Here is a 26849-nt window from a genome sequence, read left to right as displayed (position 1 = left end):
GCAACGGGATGTGGCGAGAGACCGAGACGGCCGTGACTGAGTGTGTCCCACGCTTGAAAGGGTTAATCCATCCTGCGGGTACAAACAGGTCCACGGAGTCTCTAACTGGCGACAGATGGCCACTTTCTTTCGGCCACAAAGGGACGGAATACGGAGCTCTGGCGAATACAAATGGAAAAGATCACGTGACGCTTGAGGCCGTTTGCCTGACGTAGTCGGCCATATGGCGCGTGTCGGGGGAAGGGGCGGGGCCTCGTGTCAATCACGGGAGCAGGGTGGGACTGTGGAGGCAGCCAAAGACATCCAGGAGCATCTTCCAGCATCAGCAGCACCGCTATAAAACTAGAGCATCCCATCGTCGCAGCCACATTAGGCTTCAATCAGCAAGACTTTTCACATCAGGAGGGGCATGAAACTGTCATAACAAGACTTTCGACAAATCCAAGGTACGTGTTGCTTCTGACTTTAATAACAGGCTACCCACTGTATGTTTTTTTTATGCAATATAGTGATTAGTGTAAAATTTGTTGTGAAACATTTATTCGACAGATTGTATGGAAGTCATTCACTTGTGATGAGAGCAATGCTCAGTTGAATGGAAGTTTGGTTTGGAAGGGCACATAATAATATTACACCTGATGTATTAAAAAATAGCATATAATGGGGCATGTATGAGGCAAATAAAATGTTTTGTCGGATACAGGAACCTAAACAGGGATTCATGAGGTAATATCTAAATTAAATGGTTTTATTCAAGTCAAAACTAGTAGGCTATGTATAACTCGATAAGGCATTCACCAGGAAAAATAAAAAATAAAAAAATAATGGTCAGACCAGGTAGAAATAGATAATAACTGCATGGGACTTCGCATGCACGGTATTCGTTTAGAGTGCAGGTTTTCAGACTGTTCGCATGGGAATATCAGGCCTTCCATATTCTCACATATGTTATAACATTTCTATACTTTTGAATAGCCAACGATGCAAAACACGTTTCATCCTGTTGGTCATTTGCGTTTAAGCAACGAGACAACGCCAATTTTCGTCACACTTGTCATTCTTAATTTCGTTTTCATGACTTAGATAGGCTATACATTTTGACTATAGGCTATTTAGAGACAGTCTTTTAATTGCAATAAGGGAGCTGATTAAGAAAGACTGTAAAAAGCATGCAGCACTGATTTATAAACTCATGAGTTGTTGCATGTCGGAGGAAATACAGTGCAAACTTTAAGGATGGCATGGATTTAATATGATGACAGTATAGGAAAAATGGGGACGCCTAATATTTAATGAAGCAACGTTTTTGCTGGTTTACTCATAGGCTCTATGTATTACTTTACAGAGTTCCAACATGACAAAGTCTTACACCGAGGAAAGCATGATGCTTGAGTCTCAAACCACCGCAAACTGGACGGACAAGTGTCACAGCGGCTCCCAAGACGAGCGAGACGTGGAGAAGAAAAACGGGGTGCACGAGCCCATGCACAAAGATGAGGAGGACGACGACGAAATGGGGCTCAACAGACTCGAAGATGAGGATGACGAGGACGAAGAGGAAGAGGAGGAAGACGGCGATGATACAAAGCCGAAAAGACGCGGACCCAAGAAGAAGAAGATGACCAAAGCGCGGCTGCAGAGGTTCAAGCTGAGGCGCATGAAGGCAAACGCGCGGGAGAGGAACCGCATGCACGGGCTCAACGACGCGCTCGAGAGCCTGCGCAAAGTTGTGCCATGCTACTCCAAAACGCAGAAGCTCTCCAAGATCGAAACGCTGCGACTGGCCAAAAATTACATTTGGGCTCTTTCGGAAATCTTGAGGTCGGGCAAAAGTCCAGATTTGATGTCTTTCGTGCAGGCCTTGTGCAAGGGCTTGTCGCAGCCGACGACCAATTTGGTTGCGGGGTGTCTCCAACTGAATCCCAGAACTTTTTTGCCCGAGCAGAGCCAGGAGATGCCCTCTCATATGCAAACAGCAAGTGCTTCCTTTTCCGCTCTTCCCTACTCCTACCAAACGCCCGGTCTTCCCAGTCCTCCTTATGGTACAATGGACAGCTCTCACATCTTTCACGTCAAACCGCACGCGTACGGGAGCGCGCTGGAGCCGTTTTTCGAAACTGCGCTCACGGACTGCACTAGTCCCTCATTCGATGGACCGCTAAGCCCACCATTGAGCGTCAACGGGAACTTTTCCTTCAAACACGAGCCTTCCTCGGATTTCGAGAAGAACTACGCCTTTACCATGCACTATCAGGCGGCGGGCTTGGCGGGAGCGCAGGGACACGCGTCTCTTTACGCGGGCTCTACGCAACGCTGTGATATACAGATGGAAAACATTATGTCGTATGAGGGTCACTCTCATCACGAGAGGGTCATGAACGCTCAACTGAACGCGATATTTCACGACTCGTGATTCTAATGAACACTTGTGAGACTTTGTCAATACTGCTCGCCATGGTATTCTGTTATCGCCGATGCAAAAAGAGCAACAACATTATATGCTTAATCTTATGTACGTATTTATTGTTGTTACTGCCTTTAGGAGAAAAGAGAATTTATGTATTCTCGTTCACCTTATGTATTGTATTCTATAGCGCTTCTACGTTGCGGTCACAGGTGGGAATATGTGTGACCATTCATTAGAATGTGTTACTGATCCATGCTACAAAATCACAAGCAATAATTTGGAAACTATGCAATTTTTAATCGAATACTGGGCCAATTATAGAAATGAATAGAGACTGCTATATTTTTCAACCTATTACATTGTACTACTTATCTATCCCATACTGAATTATTTTGTTGTGATTTTGTATTGAATTGTTCATTTTTATAAAGTCAGATCCCTGCATCGTTCCATGCGACCCCCATGTCAATGTTTTATAAAACTGATTTATCTGTTTCTCATAGTAATAACGAAAAGGTATAGCCAGCAGGCAAGTGCTTAAAAATCTGTAACGTTGCCTTAGCAAATCACTACTGTAAAATCATGCAGAGTTGCACAATTCCGATCTTCTGAATCCAAGTTATGTTCTACTAACAATCAATGAACGTTTATCATTTCAGTGATGGACAATGTTGAATTGCTTGAGAGCTGGGAAAATATGTCGGTGTAAGAAGAGTCTCGGTGTTGTACATAAAAGCTTGACTATCACCGTTTAAATTCACCCTGTGTAAAGCTGAATGAGGGGCCTGTCTTTCTAAAATGGAAAAAAAATAAATAATGGACTGAATCTGCTCAAACGATTCGGTTATTTTCGACTGAGCTCTAAGTTACTGTTTGCAAAGAAATAACAAAACCAAATTAAATCAAGATAGACTGAAGTATTATGGTTGTGTTGAGACTGTTGTGTTTATCAGCTCCTGATGAGGTTTAAGGAATTAAGAAAACAGTTTGGATTTAATACCATTATTATAGTCATCGATGTATAATAATTTAATGGAAATGCATTACAACATAACCATGGAGACCATAGATGAAAATATATATATTAAATTCAATTCAAACATTTTTATATATTTAGGGAAACAAACACAAGTTACTCATGGTATAGTCTCAAAATGTAGCCAACAGTTTCAGTTTCAAAAGTCTGTTTCATGGCTCTGATTTCTGAAACTGTAGCCTAAATTTGAGACTAATAAGAAACCTCGAGGTCATGTGGATCTTATCTGCATGTCTTTGAATAATGTTAGAGGGGCATCGGACCCTGTTCTAAAGGATATCCAGTGTCAGTATCACTAACCTTAAACTACTGGCAATAAGAGTGTTTTGGGTCCCTTCATAAACATTTCAGCAGCGAATGCATTGCTCGCAGCTGAAATAAACATTACATCAGCGTAAAGGAGCCGGATGGAACCATAATCTTAATGCACCACAAAAAGTGTAGGCAACTAATTAAAAGCTCGGAAAGGTTTATTTGAAATCAGACAGATCGTAAACGTTTAATCAAAAGCAGAACTTCTCGTATTGAAAAAAAAAAAAAAAACATAAATAAATCACCGAAGTCGCATTAGGCCTACTGTTAATTACTATAATCACTATAGTGAGCGGAGATAGGTAATTGTGGTCCATGATTGACTAAGCTACTTCAAGCAGCTGGTCCATTACTTCGGCCCTGAGATCAAATGTTTATTTATTTATTTTTTTTAATTTAAGAGGGGTTTTAATTTATTTATATATAATCTGGTACAGTTGTGGATTGCATATATATATATATATATATATATATATATATATATATATATATATATATATATATATATATATATATGCAATCCACAACTGTACCGGTTTTCTAAGTCTAATTCTATTTATAAATCTATTTACTTATTCACTAAAAAAAGCCTTTATCCATTTAAATTAGCCTATATAACATAGTTGTAACGCAGGCAAAATATAGATTCTAACGAAGATATGATGATCACAAGAGAGCAGCCTAGTAATTAAAAAGGCCCACATATTTAAGAAGAGATGGCTTGGGCACGAAGCTGATCGTCTCGCATTTTTCTCTTTTCCTTGAGGCCACATATTAATTCTCATAATTAATGTGACTATTTACGAATAAAAAATAAATAAAATCGTTCCCTTTTTATATGTGTAGGCTAATCCTTCGGTTGCAATAGTTAAATATCTTTTTGTAGGCTACATGAACCAATTATGAGACATCACGAATAGCATCAAAATTACGTCTTTTATAAATTTTTATTTAATTTGAATGGCGTTTTCACATTGCGACTGTAACATATAAAGTCAGATCATTCTTTAAATATATATGAAGAGGAAGAAAACATCCACTGGGGTTCGGTTAAAGTGATTGAAAGTCTCTGAAGCAGGAACTGTCCAAGGTGCTATCGGAGGAAGCCCCCCCCCCCCCCCCCCCCCAAACCCCAGCCTGTTCACGTATTATACTGAACATTGTTCGGTAGGTCTATACCGCAAATAAATCAGTCCTCCAGTCATTAGAAAATATTAGGAAAAAGTAACCATGCGTGAGGTGGGCTATATAAATATTTGTTAAACAGACAATTTAAAACAGTATAGCCTAAATATTGTTACATTGAACACAGTAAAAAATAAATAAAAAATAAACAAAATAAAAAAGATTCTCAAGGCACCATTTATGGTTCCTCTGATGCCTTATATCAGTAGAATCCTCTGAAGAATATAATTCCCTTCATTTCTCTGAGAAACTTAATTAAGCCCTACTATTAATTCCTGCAAGAACTTTAAAGAGTTTCAGTGGTTCCTTCCGTAACTCCACATATAAGGGAAAATTGTGAGGAACTTTAAATGTAATATATTGAAGTAATAAGTACATAACTAATATGTGTTTAACATGTGACACAACTTTTAAGGATGCCTAGCTCTTTCATAGAGGGTGTAACATGTGAGGAACATCAATGTTTAGGAATATTAATGCTTGGTAAAATAAATGCTTTTGTGAACACTATTTCAGCTTTGAAACTCTATCGATATCTCCTCACAGGTTTTATGTAACAATAAAGTACAACAAACAAGACTGAGTTAGAGAAGAACGCGTGAGTGCAGCGCGCGCCCACGGCCAAGAAAGCTTGGCGGGCGCGCGCGCTGTAGAGGTGCATGGCGACAAGGAAGTTTCTCAAGAGCCTAGCGACCGGGAGCGCGCCGAGCCGTAAATTAATACACAAAGGCGAGTTGCCGTGAGAACAGTTTACCCTGTAAACATTCACATAATGTTTGAGTCCCATCGTACATCGATAAATGTTCTCAACGCATGGTCTGAAAGCCAGGAAGAGTTGCACGAGACTCAACCGGTGTCTCCTCGCGGGACGAGAAAGTGCGTCAAGACGAAAAAGAAAAGAAGAAAGCAACAGCGAGGCGAGAAACGCTCCGTCTCGGCTCCTCAGTTATGCACCGAAGACGCTTTTCCCGCCAACGGAGATCCGAAAGAAGCGAAATATCGACCGGATGAGCCAATTGTGCGAGGAATCTTCCAAATCGGAAAGAAAAGCCACGACGTGGTTCTCACTGCAACGCGGGTAACTTGGACCTCCATCCAACCCGAAAGCCCTACAGGTGAGCCGCGCTGTTTCCATGGCGATTGTACGCCGCTCATGTTTACTTCCTGTGCCTCGAAGGCGTTGTGCTCAAACTCATATAGTGAATTTGCGAATAAAATTGATCGATTGTGTAGTGTTTATAATCACCCAAGGTGTGCACATTCACTCTTGGTAATAACGCACAATCTCGTCTTTGGAAATGTGCTGACTGAGAACATAAATAAAAGCCTGTGTAAATGTGGTTTTCCGAAAGTCTATCTGCACGTTATATTGGTTTGAAAAGTGCATTTGGTGTGACTCTCTCTCTCTCTCTCTCTCTCACACACACACGCACACACGCACGCACACAACGACAAAGATGACAGCAATTAACATTTCTGTTACTGTGCATTATCAGTAGTCCATACACATCTTAACTTATAACACATTTACAAACAACAGGTTGGCCCAAAGTGCTGTACATTTCAATGTGAATTGAAAATAAGAAGAAAATAATACATATAAACATAAAAGTGAAAGAGAGTAAAATAATGAAAATAAATGAATGATTATTATAAGAAGAGAAGAAATCAGTTAGAAAAAAGGCATAACCGATTGACTTCGAAACTCAGTAAGATTTTTTTTTTTTGCATATTTATGAAGCTTATGAGAACCCCTGATATTACACATATTATCACATATATTTCGAGACAAAAGACTCAATAATTGTAAATCAATCATTTTCAATATTTGCTGAAGGATAGTATAAATAACCTCATTTTTTGCACCGTAAAAAGACCCTTTCTGGTTAAAAAGGTCACGAAACACTGATGCTTGATGACTGTTCTGCAAAAAAGATTGTTTTTTTATGGCTGGTGAGCCATACAGCTATAACTGAGACACCATTCCTAAAAGCATAGAAAAGCAGGCATTATAACATTTGAGATATTATGAAATGCCCAAAGTGATTGAAAATGAATAAGTGGTTATTTTGAATATTTGTGCTGTTACTCAAAAAATATCATGACACATTTTGCCCCATCATTGCACCTATTTCTACTTTATATCACTATAAAGGTCGCCCTTTTAAAATGATTTTTAATCAAAACAGTCTCCTGTTATCATTTCTGTTATCGCAAATGGTGTTGCTCCATCAATATTCATTAAAAACATTTTTTTGGGGGGGGGTTATCATATATTTTGGGAGCAAAAATAAGAACATTTTCCTTAAGGTGGTTGGAGTGTGCTTTAGCCCCATTGTATGCGACTGTTATAATTACACAAGCAAAAGAGGGATACAACAATATAGCAATCAAAATAAAGGGGGGAAAGGGGGTAATGTCAGTTCTGCCAGAAACTCATGTGGAACAGCTGTGTTGGTAATGGACTCCGGCTGACTGTTGTGACCACCTAAAGTAGGGCATCTGTCAATCTTGTGGACAGTTAGCAAATGCCCAAGTAAATGATACTCAAAACTACCATCTGCATCATTACACTAAGAAGATAACCATACGACTTTTTAGGAGGATTTTATTTCATTCAAAATCAGTGAAACACTAGGCCTGTGTTTTTTTTTCTTTTCTTTGAGTTTTATTTAAGGAATCCACCATTTACCTTGGGACATTAATGTGTGAACATTGTGCCTTTAAATGCTTTGAAATAGCCGCTTTCAATAATAAGATAGGCAGGCTAAATGCTCTTTGTTAGTGTCAAATGTCACAGCTTAATGCCAATATTTAAAGGGATAGTTCACCCCAAAATGAACTTTCTGTCATCACACAGTACACCCACATGACATTTGTCAGTGGAATACAAAAGGAAATGTTAGGCAGACTGTTAGCCTCAGTCACCATTCACTTTCATTGAGTGGAAAATAGATGCAATGAAAGTGAATGGTGACTGAGGCTAACAGTCTGCCTAACATTTCCTTTTGTGTTTCACAGAACAAAGAAAATCATAAGGGATTGGAACAGCGTGAGGGATATGATGACAGAATATTTTTTATTTTTTTGGATGAGCTATCCCTTTAAATCCCAATAATTGGCGAGGCCAGCTTTTAATTCTGATGTGGAATTGAATATAACTATGAATATCTGAACATGATTTTGTTTTGCTGTAGTCTTTGTGCCATTCACCAGGAAAGCCCTCCAAAATGTGCTTTTAGAGTGCGATTCCTGATGTTCGCGCTACGATTGATCAGGAAGCAAAAATGAAACAATTTTGAAACCCGCCCAGCAATTTGAAGTTGAGGCATGTACTTCCTGTCTTTTGGCTGTTGTTTTTCACAGGCACTTCAAAACTTGAGCTGTGCCGAGTGCAAGAAAGACTTTCAGTCAGCCTAAGCTTTACAGACAGTACTTTTCATCTGTGATCCAAGCTAATGTTATTAAGCCAGAGCTCTCATTACACAGAAAGCATTCATCTAATAACCCCCTATGGCCTTTACCAAATGTTCTCTCGGAAATGCCAAAAAATGACAGCGAGATCCTGATACGCTGGGTTCTCTATTTGACGCTCATGTGATTCTTTTCTGCTGAGGGATAACAGATCAGAATATCGCCCCTGATCCCTCAGTTCAGGCAGGGAGAGGAACATTAAGCATCACACAAACACAATATTGAATTACATGATTGCTATGTGGCATTTCAGCGCTTGTTTCTATGACAACACTGTGTGTTGGATTTCAGTGAAGATCTGATACCTCTGTTTACATGTCCTATTGCTTATTTTCTGATTATGTTTTATTTAAGCTGTCACATGCTTTAGACTAGTGGTCTAGTTCAAAAACAATCCAGATCAAAATCATTTTCAATTTCTAAACAGTTCGCTTGTGTGAGTGCATGTAAACAAAAACACCAACCCGATCTCATGAAAAGTCATCAAGCAAAATGGTAAGAAATTGAGGTAGTTCATACGAAAATGTACAACTTTTAGACCAACCAATCACATATGCCCATTATTTATTTTCTTCCATTGAACAAAAAACATATTTCGATAAACCTAAACCTAATAATAAAGTGTAACATCTCACCCACAGCCTAAACATAACCATGATGGTAATGGTAATCTAAAAAATTCTGTATTCCGGAAGAAAGAGGGTTTTGAATGCGTGTTCATGGGATTTTTTCCAAATTTTACCCCTAACCCAAACCCCGAACCTAAACCTAACCATAAAGTCGAATCCCTAACCATGATTTTAATTGGAAAAAATGTTTGTGTTCCACAGAAGAAAGGAAATTTCAGGGTTTAGAAGGAGATGAAGGAAGCATACTGTATGTGATTTGTTGGTCTAAATGTCATACGTTTTCATTCGACCTATGTCTTACAATATTGTACGATTTCACCATCTCAAACGAACTTGTATGAATTGTCATGAGACTGTTGCAACATTATTTTTAAAAGAACAGTTCACACAAATAAGAGAGTTCTGTTTTCATTTACTCACATTCATATTGTTTCAAACCTATTTGACTTTCTTTCTTGAGTGGAACACAACAAGTGAAATTTGGAAGAATAACCTCATCGCTCTTTGCCGTAAAATGAAAGTGAATGGGGGGCTTGGAATATTGCGCACAAGTAGTATGGACTACTTGTATGATACTTTTATGGTGCTTTTTTTTGCTGTTGTGGATCTTGACAGTAGCATCCACCTTCACTCCCATTAAAAAAAAAATTCAGATTATTCTTCAAAATGTCACCTTTTGTGTTCCACAGAAGAAGAAAAAAGAGTAAATGATCACGGAATTTTTATTAATGGGTGAACTTTTCCCTTAAAACTAGCTCTGAGCTGACAACAGGAGAAACTGCAAATAATATATAAAATTATTTTTTTTTAGAGGTCAGAACTATTTCTACTGTATGTCTTAAAAGGACTGCTAAAAAGTCTCCTATGGCATCACCCAGAGCCCATCCAAAATAAACATGCCAGTTAGCTTATAAAGTAAGTAGAGCCTACTGAATTGGCTTCATTTTTATCCACAACCACAGAACAGCACGGGAGACTACGTTTGCCAAAGTGATCTGGGTTTAACTTTTTGAACCCTGAATTTGCTTAGCATTGGCCTTGGCTTTACTTCAGATTGTCTACTGAATGCACAACACTGTGATTTGTTCTGGGTATGAGAGCAGTTCACGCCTCCACTACACGCAGTTCATTTAGAACACTCTGGTGGGTTCAGACTATGTGTGTGTGTTTGTGTGTTGCTTTCACCTCTGGCTCTTTAGATGTACACAAACAAAGCCCTTGGGTCACAGAGTGCAAATGTGTGCTTTTATTTTTTTTAAACATACAACAGGATACAGAACACAACAACTTAAGTGAATGAGGCATTTTGCATATTATAGGCCTAAACATCAAGTTTCATTCCACCCATAGTCTAAAAATGCTTGAACTGAATTTTGCTGCTTACATGATGGCTTAATTCAAGAGACAACATCATCATAACGCAAATAATATATCTTTAATATTTCAATTGTTTCTCAGAGTCAGGAGCAAGATTAAATGGAAGGCAAATTGAGACTTTTGCTGATGTTTCCAGGTTCTCAAATTTTTCTTCTAAGAAGAAAACCTTTCCGTTTCAGAAGAGATCACACTTTGTGCTCAGATTTGCCTAAACATCAAAGTCAGAGATTCAAATATTTCTCATCCATTCCAAAGCTAAATTATCTGATCTACAGTATGCTATTCACATTAATTGTATAGCTCTGTCCTGTTACTATATGCCAATAATTTTCTTATTTGTGCATTTTTTTTTATCTCTTCCAAGCAATTTTAGAAGCCACAAAATTGAAGTTTGAATACAACATCTGGGAACCCAAATAAGTCTCCATGCAGGGACTGGATTCATAAAACTCTCTGCAGAAATGAAAACCTTTTAAAGGAATAGTTCACAAAAAATAAAAATTCTCTCATCATTTACTCACCTTAATTCCATCCCAGATGTGGATGACTTTCTTTCTTCTGCTGAACACAATTGAAGATTTTAAAAAGGAGATCTCTCTGTATGTCCATAAAATGCAAGTGAATGGGTACCAAAATTTTAAAGGTCCAAAATGCATATAAAGGCAACATAAAAGTAATCCACATGACTCCAGTGGCTAAATCCATATCTTCAGAAGCGATATAATAGGTGTGAGTGAAAAACAGATCAATATTTAAGTCCTTTTTTACTATAAATTCTCCTCCCTGTCCAGTAGGTGGCGATATGCACGAAGAATGTGAATTGCCAAAAACAAAAGAAGAAGAATGTAAAAGTGAAAGTGGAAACTGATAGTAAAAAAGGACTTAAATATTGATCTGTTTTTCACCCACATTTATCATGTCACTTTTTAAGATATAGATTTAACCACTGGAGTCGTATGGATTACTTTTGTGCTGCCTTTATATGCTTTTGAAGCGTCAAAATTTTGGTCACCATTCACTTGCATTGTGACCTACAGAGGGGAATATTCTTCTAAAAATCTTCATTCAAATACATCTGGGATTGCATGAGTGTGAGTAAATGATGAGAGAATTTTCCTTTTTGTGTATTACTTTACTATTTTCATCTTATTTTCAATTGCAAAAATTAAACTTGTTTTCAAACAGATTTACGAATACACCATCTGTCTACTATTGGTCAAACAAACACATAGTCCTGCCCCTTACTCACACCATTGGTTGACTCAGTGTTGCTGTGTTGGTCTGGATGGGTCGCTCAAAATAAACAGAGCAATATTAAATGTGCCAAAGAGCCACAGTGTTTACACTTTCTGGTAAATCAGCCTATGAATGGTTTACTTCTTGTTGCCTCTGCATGTTAAGCTGGGATAAGAGAAAGTATTTTAACATAAAAATTACACACATCGGCTTTAAAAAAAAAAAAAAAGGGTAAGAATAAGGTAATAACATTTTCTTCTGGCAAAAGGAAGTTGTCATTGCAAAAGGGAAAAAACAATAAGGCTGGATTAAACCGCTATTTTTAAGCTCCATAATCAGACAGGACCGTTGCTGGGATTTTCTTTTCATGACAAGAAAATCTAATTACTTTGTAGAGTAAATCCAGTGTGGATGCTCACTTATCTCTAAGAGGGAGTAATACATTAAATGAGAAAAGCACAATTTCACTCTTCTTTTATATGCATTTCAATGTTATGATTTTGTTTATAGATCTAAAACTTTAGCTGTTTATTTGGGGACAAACATGTAATGGAAGCAAACGATGGGTGGTTTACTTTTGGGTTTACCCAATGCAACCTGCGGTTCAATTAGATCTTTGAAAATGACCTGTTTTTCCCAGAACTCTGAGGACTCTGGTTGATCATTGCGGTCAGCAAGGAGCATCTGCCCCAGTGTAGCTCTCTGAAACTGGACTGACTGGCTCAGCTTCAGATTTCTAAAGCTAATTGCACCACTGAGGTTATCTGATCCCATTTCGCAGTATCGAGGGACAGAAGGGGGACATTTTTTTAGTCCAGACATCCTCCATCCTCTGCATGGAAAAATGTTGTGCAGAGAGAAGATAATTCAACAGTGCTACATCACTCAACGTCAGTATCACCACAACACTAAGCGATAAATAACTGTATAATCTTGTTTCATAATGTCAATCATTAAAATACATGTTTTGTAATGTCTCATATGATGATAAGCAATATTAATTCAGCAATTTAGCTACATTAATGAAGTAATGTTACTTATTTAAGCTAGGCAGTCTTATAGATCACAATTTGTTTCTTTGCATCCTCAGATTATTTTGGCCGGGAGCGTAATGAAAAGTGGGTGATGAAAATTGTTTATTTCTAGAGCCTGTTTAAAAATAATGAGCAGATCATCATTAGCATCAATAATGAGCCATTATGCTGAGACATGCTCGGCTCGTGCACAAACACCTGAGACTCAGAGTCAGAGCCTCTGGTTGCATCCAAAAATTGCACGAACGCATAAGAATGAAGAGCTGTTTTTCACTGCATGAAACGCATCTTGTCAGAACCATGCATTAATCTGTAATGTTTTGACAGGATAAAGTTGAGCACAAAAATTACTACAATAGTAAGTGATCAACTAGAACAGTGGTCCCCAAACTTTTAACAGTAGCGCAACCCCCCCACCTTTGCAATCTAGCCCCTCCCCCCGGCATTGCTGGCCGACTTTGAGCATTGGGGGAAGTATCTGTGCAAATGCGCGGTCAAGTCAAGGTGCTTTTTTTATGTCCCATTTGACACTGTCAGCAAGGTTGAGCTCATTTGCTGAAAATAAATAAATAAATAAATCATGCAACAATGAAAAAAACAGGGTTCTAGGGTGCGAGCAAAAGCAAATGTGGAAAATGATTTGGCCGCAGCGGTGCAAGTGACATCTGACACCTTTTATCAAAACTCATTAACTTATACCATCATAATCAAAGTCATAATCCCCATGCTTCTTACCTTATAAACAAATTTTAAAGTTTCAAACTGTGATAAAAAAAACATAAACATCTAACATTGTGGACTACTGACAAGTATGAGTCTGGTAAACACTGAAGCAAGGGAGTAGCCAGGAAATTACTTTTAGGTGGGCCTCAGTAAATATGGATGACAAGTTTTTGCTTAATTTTTATTTATTTATTTTAAACAAATTTTCCTTAACAACAGGCACATTCAGACAGTTCTTTCACACTTTCAGCAATAAGAATTTATGCATTTTTTAAATTATTTTATAACTATATATTTGAAGAATAATCTCTAATATTCAGGCCCACTCCAGCCCACCATTGGCTACGCCACTGCATTGAAGTATCCATTTAACTAGCTATCATACCTAGCAGTGTGCTGGCTAAAAAAGATGATATCACTTATATCATGTATGTTGCACACTCACGAACGACGCATTAAATGTTTTTACCCACAAAGATAGGGTTATTTCATTGCATTATATTTATCTGACCTTTTTGACAGGACCATTTTGGTGTTTTTACAGTTAGGGTTGCAAAAAATAATTTTTTTGCCAGTGAGAAATGCACAAACTTGGTTTGAATGTTATCTTAGATTGGGATGAAATTTAAATTTCGTTTTTAGACTATGGGTAGAATAAATGGGTGGAATAAAACTTGATGTTTAGGCCTATAATTTGCAAAATGCCTCATTCACTTAAGTTGTTGTCTTCTGTATCCTGTTGTATGTTTAAAAAAAAATAATAAAAGCACACATTTGCCCTCTGTGACCCAAGGGCTTTGTTTGTGTACATCTAAAGAGACAGAGGTGAAAGCAACACACAAACACACACATAGTCTGAAGCCACCAGAGTGATCTAAATATCAGAATTTTGTTCGCATACCCTATCGTCACCCCACGTACCCCCAGGGGTACGCATAACCCAGTTTGGGAAACACTGAACAAGAAAATAACATCTAATAGATATTTTGATTTTTAGACAGACGGACGGAGACAGACAGATAGACAAACAGACAGACAGATAGATAGATAGATAGTGTACAAAAGTAAACAAAAATTCCCTTAAAATTAAACATTGAAATGTTTTCAAATTACCATGAAATGCATACGTCGAACAATATGCAAAACTCTCAACATTGGCTGAATAGGAAAACTGACAATTTTGTAAATGCATTAAAAACAGCAGAAGTGTGATTTGCCAGCCTAACAAGTGAAACAAACACTGGGATGAATATTGTATTAACATTAGCCATATATTACCAAGTGACAGATGAATTTGTTCTGAACTACCATAGAGTCTGATTGGACAACCTTTGATATCAACAACAAAATATATGGGAATCATTTTTACCTCTCCTTTAAAAGCTGATAAGTCTATTTATTTTGCTGGCTTAACTCTGTGTGATTATATGGTTAGTAGCATTTTTATTTTTTGCATTTAGCATTGTTTTTGCAACCTTTTCGCTGTCCGCGACTAGATCAAAACAGACCTGCAACCCACCAGAGAATCACTGATCTATTAAGTGCCAGGCTTCAACATAACCAAAAACAAACAATATGCAGTAATATACATATATCCTTATGGCTTAAGTCTCTGTGCTTGACTTTTATAGATTCTTTTAAATGCTATTTGTCGAGCAGATTGTTGCATGAACGGCTATCAGCTGGCTTGTGTACCAAACACAGTCAAAGTTCAAATGTGTGACCCTGCTCTATTGCAAGAGGGATATACAGTGTCGCAGTCTAATTGCACACAGTGAACAAACAGACGCTGTCTCCTTTGTTTGCATCTTGGGGGCATGAAAACGGCAATATAAAAATGTAAATATTGGGTTTTGGTGTGTGGGTCTGGGCACAGGCTTTCACAGGCACAGGTGGAAAATATGCTCTCGGAGGCCATGCTGGGAACCACATGGCCCCACACAACATGGGGGCAAAGAGTGGCTTGCTGGCCTGGCACAGGCTTTCCGCAGTTGGACCCCTTTCAAACCAGGGTATTAGTTTCATCTGTGAGAGCACTGCACGCATCGACAACAATGAGTAGGGAGAAGATGAGACAAAGAGACACTCTGCCAGACAGAACACAGGGTGCAGGTTAACGGTCCAGATTTTATGAGGTCCAGTGATATTTTCTATATGAAGAAGTATATATTTAACATCTAGATTTTTACGTTTTTACAGAAATGAGTAGTGCTTGACAGCACAAAACCCGTCGTCAAGATGCAAAGGTGTTGTGGATGGTTGCAGGGTGTTGCCATGTGGTTGCTAATGTGTTCTAAGTGGGTTTTAACATGTTGCTATACAGTTACTAGGTTGTTCTGGGTGGTTGCTAACAGGCCCGAGTCAAAAGAGCCTATCCCCAATATTCTGGTCCCTAGATATGGCTTGTATACCTCCTTCAGTGTAAGTCTATGGGATTTTTTCACCCATTTTATTATCGACTAGGCAAAAATAATCATAAGAATGATCACTTAGAAAAGTAAAACCACACCTCAACAAGCTGCACAATTTGAGGTGTCTGTAGCACAGTGTACTTCAAATCCTTAGTACACTGCAAAAATAGTTTTGTTAGGTTACCTAAATATATGTTTCAGGTTGTAAAAAATATTATTTAATATGACAGAATCAACCTCAACTACATTAGGTTACAAAAAAGGTCATTTTTACAGGTCAGGGCCTCGTTTCCAAAAAAGCATCGTAAGCTCAAGTAGATCGTAGAATCCAACTTACGATTCATCTTAGTTTTGCGGCCCGTTTCCCAAAAGCATAGTAAATTAATTAATACTTGAAAATGCTCCTAGAGAAAGTGCTCTGGAGTCAGGGCCATTTCTGACAATTTTGGCACCCTAGGCAAGATCCCAATTGGCGCCCCACGCCATATATATATATGTATATATATATATATCTATGGCGGCAGCGGCCTCCTCATTGCCCCCCCTCATGCAGACACCTGCAGGACAATCGCGAAATTACACTTTATACAATTTAAATACTAATAGCTACACTTTATGCTGAGACTTTAATATCAGGATATATGTATTTTATTTATTTTTATTTTAACAGACAAGTCTAATAATAATAATAATTTTTATTATTATATTATGAAATAAAGTAAATAGATGAATAGATTAATTAGTAGGCAAATAAAGTTGGTAACAACAAAGTGGTGGCATGATTGATGCAGACAACTGTATAAATTAATATTAGAAAGAGAAGAAAAAAGTCATTAACTTGCTGCCGTGCATGAAAATCCTCCGTATATTTTTGGTCATCATCCAACATTTACATTTTTTCATTTGGCAGACACTTTTATCCTCGTCTCCTCTTGCTCTCTGACACCCAAATGCTCTCTCGCCAGCACTACAAGTTATCACTTTTGGGAGTAAAGAGCAGATCCCCGATTTATTGGTGAATGTCTATAAAGCGCATCTTCCAAACGTCTCCAATTTTACGCTCCTCGATAACACGGAATAATATTCAATGAATGATTGTAATTAGCAGGGTCATACACGGGGCCTCCACTTTCTTCACCAATCCTGTAAACTTTCATATCAAGAAGAATTTGTGAAAACGAAATATTACAAATGTACACCTGATTATGGAAGCAGATTGTGTAAAAGATCGTTCTGCACAAAATTATTGTAAAAACAATATGTAAATACGCAGTTAATTAGGTTGAATATTTAAGAAAAAACAATTAAAACAAATTTTAACAAAGTAAATTACAAACTGTAAAGTTATGAACAAACATAATGAAGTTACAATAACGAGCAGCACTATATGGTCACATTTCAGCACTTTTATATGGACAGCGACTCTCTTAAGTAGCACTTAAAGCGCGTCCTCGCACGTTCATGCTAAGTGCAGTTTTGGGAAACGCAAGTAAAAAATAATGAAGTCGCTTGTAGAAAACGCTCTTAACCGCTAAGATTGATCGTTATTGGGAAACGCAGCCCAGATCAGGAATAAATAGTTCTTTAAGGTTTTTACTTTTTACGAGAAACGTTAATAGGGATGTTTGCCTTAACAAGACCACTAATAAAATCTATGCATTTTCATCAGACATCCTGCATATTGAAATTTCAGAAGTGTAGCATTACAGATTACTCTGTGTAGAATTGATTCTTTTTGTCCATACATTAGTTGCACGATGACATGACGTCGGCCTCCCTGCATCTCGCCTTTGCCGGAGCGGTGCTGAGAGGAAGCTTGTATCCATCTGGAAGCAATAAAGTTTTCTAGAAGAGGGCACAGTTTTATTTAATCTCCCAGTGTCTCACTGTGCCTCAAATGAAGGGCTGTTCCCATCTTGTCATGTGAAATCAGCCTCATGTGCGGCAGAATATGACACTTGCCACGCTGGGAGCCACAAGCACATAATTTCCTGCTTTGTTTTCTGCTGTCTGGATCTTTGCCACGTGAGGTTCAGTGCAGAATTTCTTGGAATTAAATGCTTTAATCACAACAGACATTATCTACTATATAGAATATAAAAAAATATAGTGTGGGTTGTAAAGAAACAACACAGAATACAAAAATATCTTTTGGGGTTTAATCTGACAGCTGTAAAAACAAAACAAAAAAAACATACACTATATGGCCAAAAGTTTGTGGACACCATATTTGCTTGATGAACATTTGATTTCAAAACATTAGGCATCAGTTTCCCCCTTTGCTGTAATAACAGCTTCCACTCTTTTGGGAAGGCTTTCCACTGTATGTAGCAACATGGTTGCAGGGATTTGGTCTCATTCAGACACAAGGCTATCAGTGAGGTCAGGAACTGATGTTGGTCGATGGGGCCTGAATTACAGTTGCTGTTCCAGTTCACCCCAAAAGTGATCAGTGGGGTTCAGGTCTGGGCTTTGTGCAGGCCAGTCAATTTCTTCCACGCCAGACACAGTAAACTATTTCTTTATGGACCTCACTTTGTTCACAGGGGCATTGTCATGCTGGAACAGAAAAGGGCTATCCCCAAACAGTTGCCACAAATTTGGAAGCACACAAAGCCCAAGCCATTACATAAAGAAACATTAAGATTTTTCTTTACTGGATTTAATGGAGTAACCAAATTCCTTAATTAGAAGGGGGTGTCCACAAACTTTTGGCCATATAGTGTGTGTGTATATATATAAAGAATAAAGAAAATACAAAAAATTAAATACGGTAGAGGCTAATATCCAAATCAAAGGAAAAACAGGGCATTAGCTTACCCATATATTTCAACACATACATATATATATATATATACACACACACACTACCGGTCAAAAGTTTTGAAACACTTATTCATTCTTTATTATAATTTTTTATCATCAAAAGTCATCAAAACTATGGAATAACATAAATGGAACTATGGGAGTTATGTTGTGACTAAACAAAATCCAAAATAAATCAAAACTGTGTTATATTTTAGCGTCTTCAAAGTAGTCACCATTTGCCTAGAATTTGCAGACATGTACTCTTGACATTTTCTCAACCAACTTCTTGAGGTATCACCCTGGGATGCTTTTTAAACAGTACTGAAGGAGTTCCCATCTATGTTGGGCACTTATTGGCTGCTTTTCTTTATTATTTGGTCCAAGTCATCAATTTCAAAAACTCTTTTTTTTTTTAATTACTTTTTAGTTTTATAATGAAATAAATTAATATGGTGGTACAATTATATTTTTGTCTACAAAACTCATTTCAAACATTTAAGCATACGCCTTCAGATCAAAAGATTTCTAAGATCATGAGAAACATTTCAGTCAAGTGTTTCAAAACTTTTGACCGGTAGTGTGTATACTATATATATATGTGTATATATATATATATATATATATATATATATATATATATATATATATATATATATATACACTATATTGCCAAAAGTATTCGCTCACCCATCCAAATAATTGAATTCAGGTGTTCCAATCACTTCCATGGTCACAGGTGTATTAAATGAAGCACCTAGGCATGCAGACTGCTTCTACAAACATTTGTGAAAGAATGGGCCGCTCTCAGGAGCTCAGTGAATTCCAGCGTGGTACTGTGATAGGATGCCACCTGTGCAACAAGTCCAGTCGTGAAATTTCCTCACTACTAAATATTCCACAGTCAACTGTCAGTGGTATTATAACAAAGTGGAAGCGATTGGGAATGACAGCAACTCAGCCACGAAGTGGTAGGCCACGTAAAATGACAGAGCGGGGTCAGCGGATGCTGAGGCGCATAGTGCGCAGAGGTCGCCAACTTTCTGCAGAGTCAATCGCTACAGACCTCCAAAGTTCATGTGGCCTTCAGATTAGCTCAAGAACAGTGCGTAGAGAGCTTCATGGAATGGGTTTCCATGGCCGAGCAGCTGCATCCAAGCCATACATCACCAAGTGCAATGCAAAGCGTCGGATGCAGTGGTGTAAAGCACGCCACCACTGGACTCTAGAGCAATGGAGACGCGTTCTCTGGAGTGACGAATCACGCTTCTCCATCTGGCAATCTGATGGACGAGTCTGGGTTTGGCAGTTGCCAGGAGAACGGTACTTGTCTGACTGCATTGTGCCAGCTGTGAAGTTTGGTGGAGGAGGGATTATGGTGTGGGGTTGTTTTTCAGGAGCTGGGCTTGGCCCCTTAGTTCCAGTGAAAGGAACTCTGAATGCTTCAGCATACCAAGAGATTTTGAACAATTCCATGCTAACTTTGTGGGAACAGTTTGGGGATGCCCCCTTCCGGTTCTGACTGCACACCAGTGCACAAAGCAAGGTCCATAAAGACATGGATGAGCAAGTTTGGTGAGGATGAACTTGACTGGCCTGCACAGAGTCCTGACCTCAACCCGATAGAGAACCTTTGGGATAAATTTGAGCGAAGACTGTGAGCCAGGCTCCAACATCAGTGTCTGACCTCACAAATGCACTTCTGGAAGAATGGTCAAAAATTCCCATAAACACACTCCTAAACCTTGTGGAAAGCCTTCCCATAATAGTTGAAGCTGTTATAGCTGCAAAGGGTGGGCCGACATCATATTAAACCCTATGGATTAAGAATGGGATGTCACTTAAGTTCATATGCGTCTAAAGGCAGGTGAGCGAATACTTTTGGCAATATAGTGTATATACAGTATATATACTCATAACTATTTATACCATTTGACTTTCTGTCTTTGTTGAAACACAAAAGGAGATGTTAGGCAGAATGTTAGCTTCAGTCACCATTCACTTTTATTGCATACTTTTTCAGTCCAATGAAAGTAAATAGTGACTGATGTTGAGTAAATAATGACATAATTTTCATTTTTGGGTGAACTATCCCTTTAAAAAAAAGTGTGTGTGTCTTACATGTTGTCATGATAAAGCCACTACTGTTCGTTTTAAAACACTTATTACATTAGATTTCATAGTACATGTGAAAACTGAGCCATATCTAAGGGCTTGAATATCATAGAGATTTGGTGGTGGGCTCTTTGACTTGTCCCAGTATGTAGCTAGTTGTATAAAGATGTCGAAAACTATTTTTATTTTAAATAATGTGCACTGATGAATTGTGCACAATAAGAAAAAGAATGTGGATTAATAAAGTAAACAGGGTCCATTTTGTCATATTGAATTTAATTGAATTCAGCCTAGTTCATAGTTATACAGAAAACATGAATTGACAGCCAGTGTATGTGACCAGAGCATGTACACGTGTGTCACTGACGGCTGTGAGTGGTGTCTGCATACAGAGACGCATGTAATTGTCAATGAGAGAGATGAGATCTCCAGAGACTGTGGATCTATAGTCAGGCTTCAGCAGGGCTCCGTGTTATATGACCTCGTGTGTTACCAGACGTGTCATATTGATTTGGCCCCTTGCAGCCCCTTTAGACCAATGACCCTGAACATATGGTCCATCTTATTTGTGAACTTGCGTGCCCTGCAGCATAGGCACCACCAGCAAAAATCTTCTTTAAACCCCAGCTTTGAGTGTTTGTATGGATTGCTCTTAAATCCCTTTCAGATTATACAATAGAGGTGTGACAGCTTTTAGAACAAGAAATCTACATATTCCATCCATCTTTAAGGTGTGTTGTGCCTTTCTCATTGATGAAACTGCACTGTCACTCAGCTTACAGTATATTTGCCTATGCCACAGGTATTAAAATTGCACCAATCATTGATTATGTTTACATGCACATTAATTAAGGTCTACATTCTGGTTAGGCCTTTATTCAGAAAAAGAGGTTTACATGCTCATCAACTATTGGAATAATATTTAGGCATACACACAGTAATCCGCATATTACAATTTCACCAAGACAACCGTTTCCCATTTTTCTATTATTAAAACTTGTTCATTTTCATTAATGTTCTTGAAAACAGAACACAAAAGTGCAAAATATAAACCATGAGACTCCTACATAGCATTCACCCATCTTTATATTTTTTTATGTACATGTTTTTAGTTAATGTAAAAAAAGTTTTTATTCTAGTGCTTGATTTTTCAGCCTGATCTCATGAACATTATGTGACTGTGGCAACATTTTTGCAAAACAAAATTACGTGCTTCCATACACATTTTGCTGCAGTTTCCCTGTGAAATGCCCAGCAGGGGGCACCAAAATTGAATGAAATGGTGATGTAATCAGGCAAAGTTTTTAAGGTGAATATTAGATGAAGGTTTTAATGAGTAAAACGTACCCAAATCTTTAACCTAAACCTAACCAATAGTGAACTAACATCAAATGAAAGGTAAACAAAACAGACATCCTTGCCATAAACCAACACCTAAACCTAACCGATAGTGTCCAAAAACTAAATGAGAAACGAAAAGCAAATTTTCTAAAATTACCATGTCATTTTGTGACGTTTCTGCGGCACTTTCATCTCACGTGTCAGCTTGCGTGTTTGACTGGTCTCGAACCGTGGAGTCTGACGTTCAACACTCCATCAAGTGAGCTACCGCGCAAGCTAATCTCATTGGAATAAGTGTGTCAATGTAGGTGAGTAATACAAGTGTTAAAATGAATAATTTTTCAAATGATGTGTTATAGTAAAAGTGTTTCACTATCATAACATGTGTTATGAGTGTGTGAGTAATAATGCAAAAAATAAGTGTTTATGAAGTCATAATCAGCCAATGTAGTCATAATTGTGTGTGTGAAGGTGAATAAAATGCACAGTTGTTGCAGCGCCTCATGTTAATTTCACAGAAATTGCAACAAAATGTAGAACGATGTACGTAAAAATCAGTTTTGCAAAATTGTATTTATAGTAACGTTCATTCTGTGTGACTAGGTTGCAACTTTTCCTATTGCCTGTATCATGCAGCACCCAGAATGACTTTTATTTGGACATCCACAGATGTAAAGTAAAGGTGCATTCAGTACGTTTTTCTTCAATAAAAAAGTTTTACTCCTAAAGAAATGAATAGCAAATCTGTAGAAAATCATGACCACTTTCATGAGATGAAGACTCATCTGAGTACGAGTCATATCAGTAACATTATAAAAGCTGTTTTATTCTACATGGAGAGGGTCCCCTCATCGGGGCTGCCATGCAGTAGCGGATTTAGGCATGGCTGTCTGTGAATAGTGAATTTCTTCAATGACTTGTTAACTGAAAACTATTGTGTTTGAATGATGCTGCATCCACACCACTAGGTGTCAGTGCAAGTCTAAGATGACAAATGGGGTCTGTTCCAAAACTTAGTAAGCTGCCTCACTGTCTCCTGCCTACATAGGCATAGGCAGCTGTCTATATAGGCAGCTGTCTCCTATGGCAACATCCTTACTGAAATGGAGTCGATTTGGAACAGTCTACAGAGGTGGCAGCTTTGCGCATTAGTCAAATAGTGCTACTCATGCGCAGCACATGGGAGACTCAACTCGAACTGATTTCAATACAGGTTACACAAGAGAAACGATGCAATCCTGTAATGAGAATAAATACGCACAGCACACACACATTTAGGGTAAATAGTTAGTTTTGTGTCATATTAAACTGTTAATTATGAATACTTTAAAGTAGTGAATGAATTTTAAGTGTATTTTTAATAAAAACGTATCTCGCTTCTTCCACCATCTTGGATTTTTTCCCCCGCCAAGCTCATCATGGTGCATTCTGGGATCGCCTACCCAGGGAAGGATACATACTATGCTACCTTAGAATTTGGCCAAAATGAGAGATCTTAAGAAGCAGCATAATTAAGATACCGCTAGTTGCGTATGTAACTGTGGTTCTGTGAATTTCAGATGAATTCCAGAGGCAATGTAAAACACTAGTGGATTATCACTGCACTAGCCAAATATGTCGAGAGAATATACCAACAAAGTCACGTGATGATGTGGGCTGAGTTCTTAGGGTTATACACCGTGATAGCTCAGCACTCCACCTCGGAAGTCTTTCTTGCGCATTCTGACTGACTAAGAACTCTGCCGGTCATCCGGAATTCACAGAACCACAGTTACATATGTAACTAGCATTCTGTTTCATTCCTCCTGACTGCTAGAGGCAGTGTTAAACACTAGTAAATAATTAATACTAACATAGTCATGAGGAATACCACACACCTGAAACCTGTTAAGGTTGCTGTCGAAGAACTGCAAAGCTCACAGCATAAGGGGCAGCAACGTTGAGCTTGTAAAACTGGGCAAAGGTGCATGGAGAAGCCCAGGTAGCAGCAGCACAGATATCTGCCAAGGAGACTCCTCTAAAAGCAGCCCATGAAGAAGAAATAGCCCTAGCGGAATGACAGGACAAACCCCTAGGCAACAGCTTTTGGGCGTCCTTCTAGGCCAGAGTGATTACTTCCATTATCCAGTTTGACAACCTGTGTTTCGATACAGGGGCACATTTCTTTGCACCACCGTAACAGACAAAAAGCTGACTGGACTGACTGAAATGAGTGGTAGCCTCCACATAAGGCCTTAAAGCAAGTACCAGACACAAGATAAAACCCTTTGAGTCCTCTGGTTCTGAAGAAGGCTAGGTCAATGGACTGATTTATGAACTGAGCAAGGAGAACCTTTGGAAGAAAAGATGGATTGGGCTGAAGAATCTTCCGGCAACCAAGGCAAGCACAGTTCATTAACAGACCATGCATGTAGCTCACTGACACGTTTAGCAGAAGCAATAGCCAGTAAAAAAATCAGTCTTCAAAGATGACTACTTAAGGTCAGCACTCTGTAAAGGCTCAAATGGGGAGGAGCACAAGATAGCAAGTACAAGTGGTAAATCCCACACAGGAAAATGGGAATTGTGAGCTGGCCTCAAACGTCTCACACCTTTCAAAAAACAGCATACAAGACCATGAGAGTCCAGAGAAGAACCATCAACTGGAACGTGGTAGGCAGAAACTGCAGCAACATACACCTTCCTTGCCATCATCCAAAAGACACTGGAGAAAACTCAAGACTCTTGGAACTTCACATTTCACAGGATCAACCCCACGCTCCTTGCACCATGCAGAGAAAAGTTTCCAATGTGCATCATAAAGCTGCTGTGTGGAAGCAGTCCTAGCATTGGAAATAGTGTGAATAACTGCCAAATCGCAGTCCCCTAGAAGAGGGTTGAGCACAGAGGCCACATCCAAAGCTGCAGGTGAGCAGGGCCTGGATACCAAACGCAACCTTCCATCTGAGAGAGGAGGTACCTCCTGAGGGGAAGCTGCCATGGAGTGCCCACCAAGAGCTTCAGAAGCAGAGGAAACCAAGGCCTGGCCGGCCACCGTGACACCACCAGAAGAACCCTGTGTTTGCATATGAAAATCCTGTGCAACATCTCCCACAACAGTGGAATTGGAGGAAAGGCATTTAGTAGGCAATTCGGCCATTCATGAGATTGTGCATCCTGACCCAAGGGGCTGGATGCTTCTGTCCTTTCAAACCATAAACGACAGTGAGTGGTCATCTCTGATTCAAAAACATCCACCTCCGCCCTGTCAAACTGATGCCAGATCTCCTGTACTACATCTGGATGAAGCCTCCATTCGCCCGAATGTAGTCGGTCTCTGGAGAGAGCATCTGCTATCTGACTGTCTGACCCTGGAATCTGAACCGCTCTTAATGACACAAGTCATGGCAGGCATCATGTGAGAATCTCGTGACTGAGTTCCAGGGACCTGCGGGACCTCGTACCCCCCTGATGGTTCAGATGGATCACTGTCAAGGTGTTGTCTGACCAGTTGTTTGGGGGCACAAAGCAGCCAGTCATCCAAATAAGGCAAAATTCGGATTCCTCTTGACCATAGGGGAGACAGTGCTGCACTCATGCATCTTGTGAAGACACAAGGAGTGAGGGACAGCCCGATGGGGTAGGACCTTGAACTGGTAGGTCTGATTTTGAAAACTGAAAAGCAATGTGATGAACAGCAACAGAAATGTGAATGTATGCGTCCTTGAGGTTGACCCTCAAACCAATCTTCCCTCAAAAACCATCCTGGGGGGGAAGTTGCACAACAACATTATCTTTCAGTTCCACATGCTCATGAAAATGAGAGTTGGTAGCACTTGAAGAGAGAACATCCATGTCTAAATGATGTGAAAGATAAGGGAGACAAGAGATTCCTCCTCAATTCCCGGATTTGAAACGTCCTCTTCTTCCTGTATCACTGTTGCAGGTGGGGCAGGTATCACAGGTTGAAGCGATTGGAGAAGATGCTTTAGCTCTGCCATCTCTGAAGAAAGAACAGCCACCGTCTTAGTGAGCAAAGGGTCCTCCATATGGCTCCTTTTAGCATTAGCTTTTATCTTAGTTGTGCTGCCGCCGAAGCACAGCGTTTCTGAGTCCGTGGGGGGGCTAACTCCGGCTGCACGAGTTTAATCATCAAATTAGGATCCAATTCAGCGAGACAGAGCCGTCTCTCTGACATTGGTAAAGCGGGTCAGTGAGAGCATCTCTCAGATGCTGAATTCCCAAACAAGGTGGGCAAACATCGTGTCCATCATCGGGGAGAAGTGCATTTGGACACAGTTAACAGATCGGCAGGAAGCTGGTAGCAATAGCATTATGGGCCATGTTAGATCAGCAATGAACACCTTCGGATAGAACCGTAAGGCTACAAGTGGAGATAAAGGACCGGGAATGTCGTGCTGATAAAAACACACTATCCAATATTCAATTGAAACTAGCCGTCGGATTGCACCGTAAGGCCCAGAGTATCAAAGTTTGGCAAAAAACCCTTATGGAGAGATAATAAATTTAGTGGGAAACCAGCCACCGGATAGAACCGAGAGGCACTAAGTGTTACTGACGAGCAGAAAGATGTAAAAAACTCACCAAATACAGGTGCATCTCAATAAATTAGAATGTCATGGAAAAGTTCATTTATTTCAGTAATTCAACTCAAATTGTGAAACTCGTGTATTAAATAAATTCAGTGCACACAGACTGAAGTAGTTTAAGTCTTTGGTTCTTTTAATTGTGATGATTTTGGCTCACATTTAACAAAAACCCACC

The 26849-nt window shown here is 39.0% G+C and overlaps 2 protein-coding genes across 2 annotated transcripts in view; both read left to right on the top strand.

The window, feature by feature from the left end:
- Positions 1 to 321: 321 nt before the first annotated feature.
- LOC127447920 (neurogenic differentiation factor 1) lies at positions 322 to 3236 on the top strand. Its single transcript, XM_051710129.1, has 2 exons — positions 322 to 446; positions 1346 to 3236. Exon 2 carries the CDS (start codon positions 1355 to 1357, stop codon positions 2411 to 2413), a length of 1059 nt encoding a protein of 352 aa, XP_051566089.1. The 5' UTR covers positions 322 to 446; positions 1346 to 1354; the 3' UTR covers positions 2414 to 3236.
- A 1631-nt stretch (positions 3237 to 4867) lies between these two features.
- The window catches only part of cerkl (ceramide kinase-like), an 85532-nt gene continuing 63550 nt past the window's right edge, over positions 4868 to 26849 (top strand). The window contains exon 1 of the mRNA XM_051710114.1: positions 4868 to 6055. Coding sequence (XP_051566074.1) covers positions 5713 to 6055 — 343 coding nt within the window. The 5' untranslated portion in view covers positions 4868 to 5712. The remainder of the gene's footprint in view (positions 6056 to 26849) is intronic.

This window comes from Myxocyprinus asiaticus, chromosome 11 (assembly GCF_019703515.2).
Source record: "Myxocyprinus asiaticus isolate MX2 ecotype Aquarium Trade chromosome 11, UBuf_Myxa_2, whole genome shotgun sequence".
Taxonomy (NCBI): Eukaryota; Metazoa; Chordata; class Actinopteri; order Cypriniformes; family Catostomidae; genus Myxocyprinus; species Myxocyprinus asiaticus.
The sequence above is the reverse complement of the archived record's forward strand: the minus strand, read 5'-3'. Positions and strand labels throughout refer to the sequence as shown.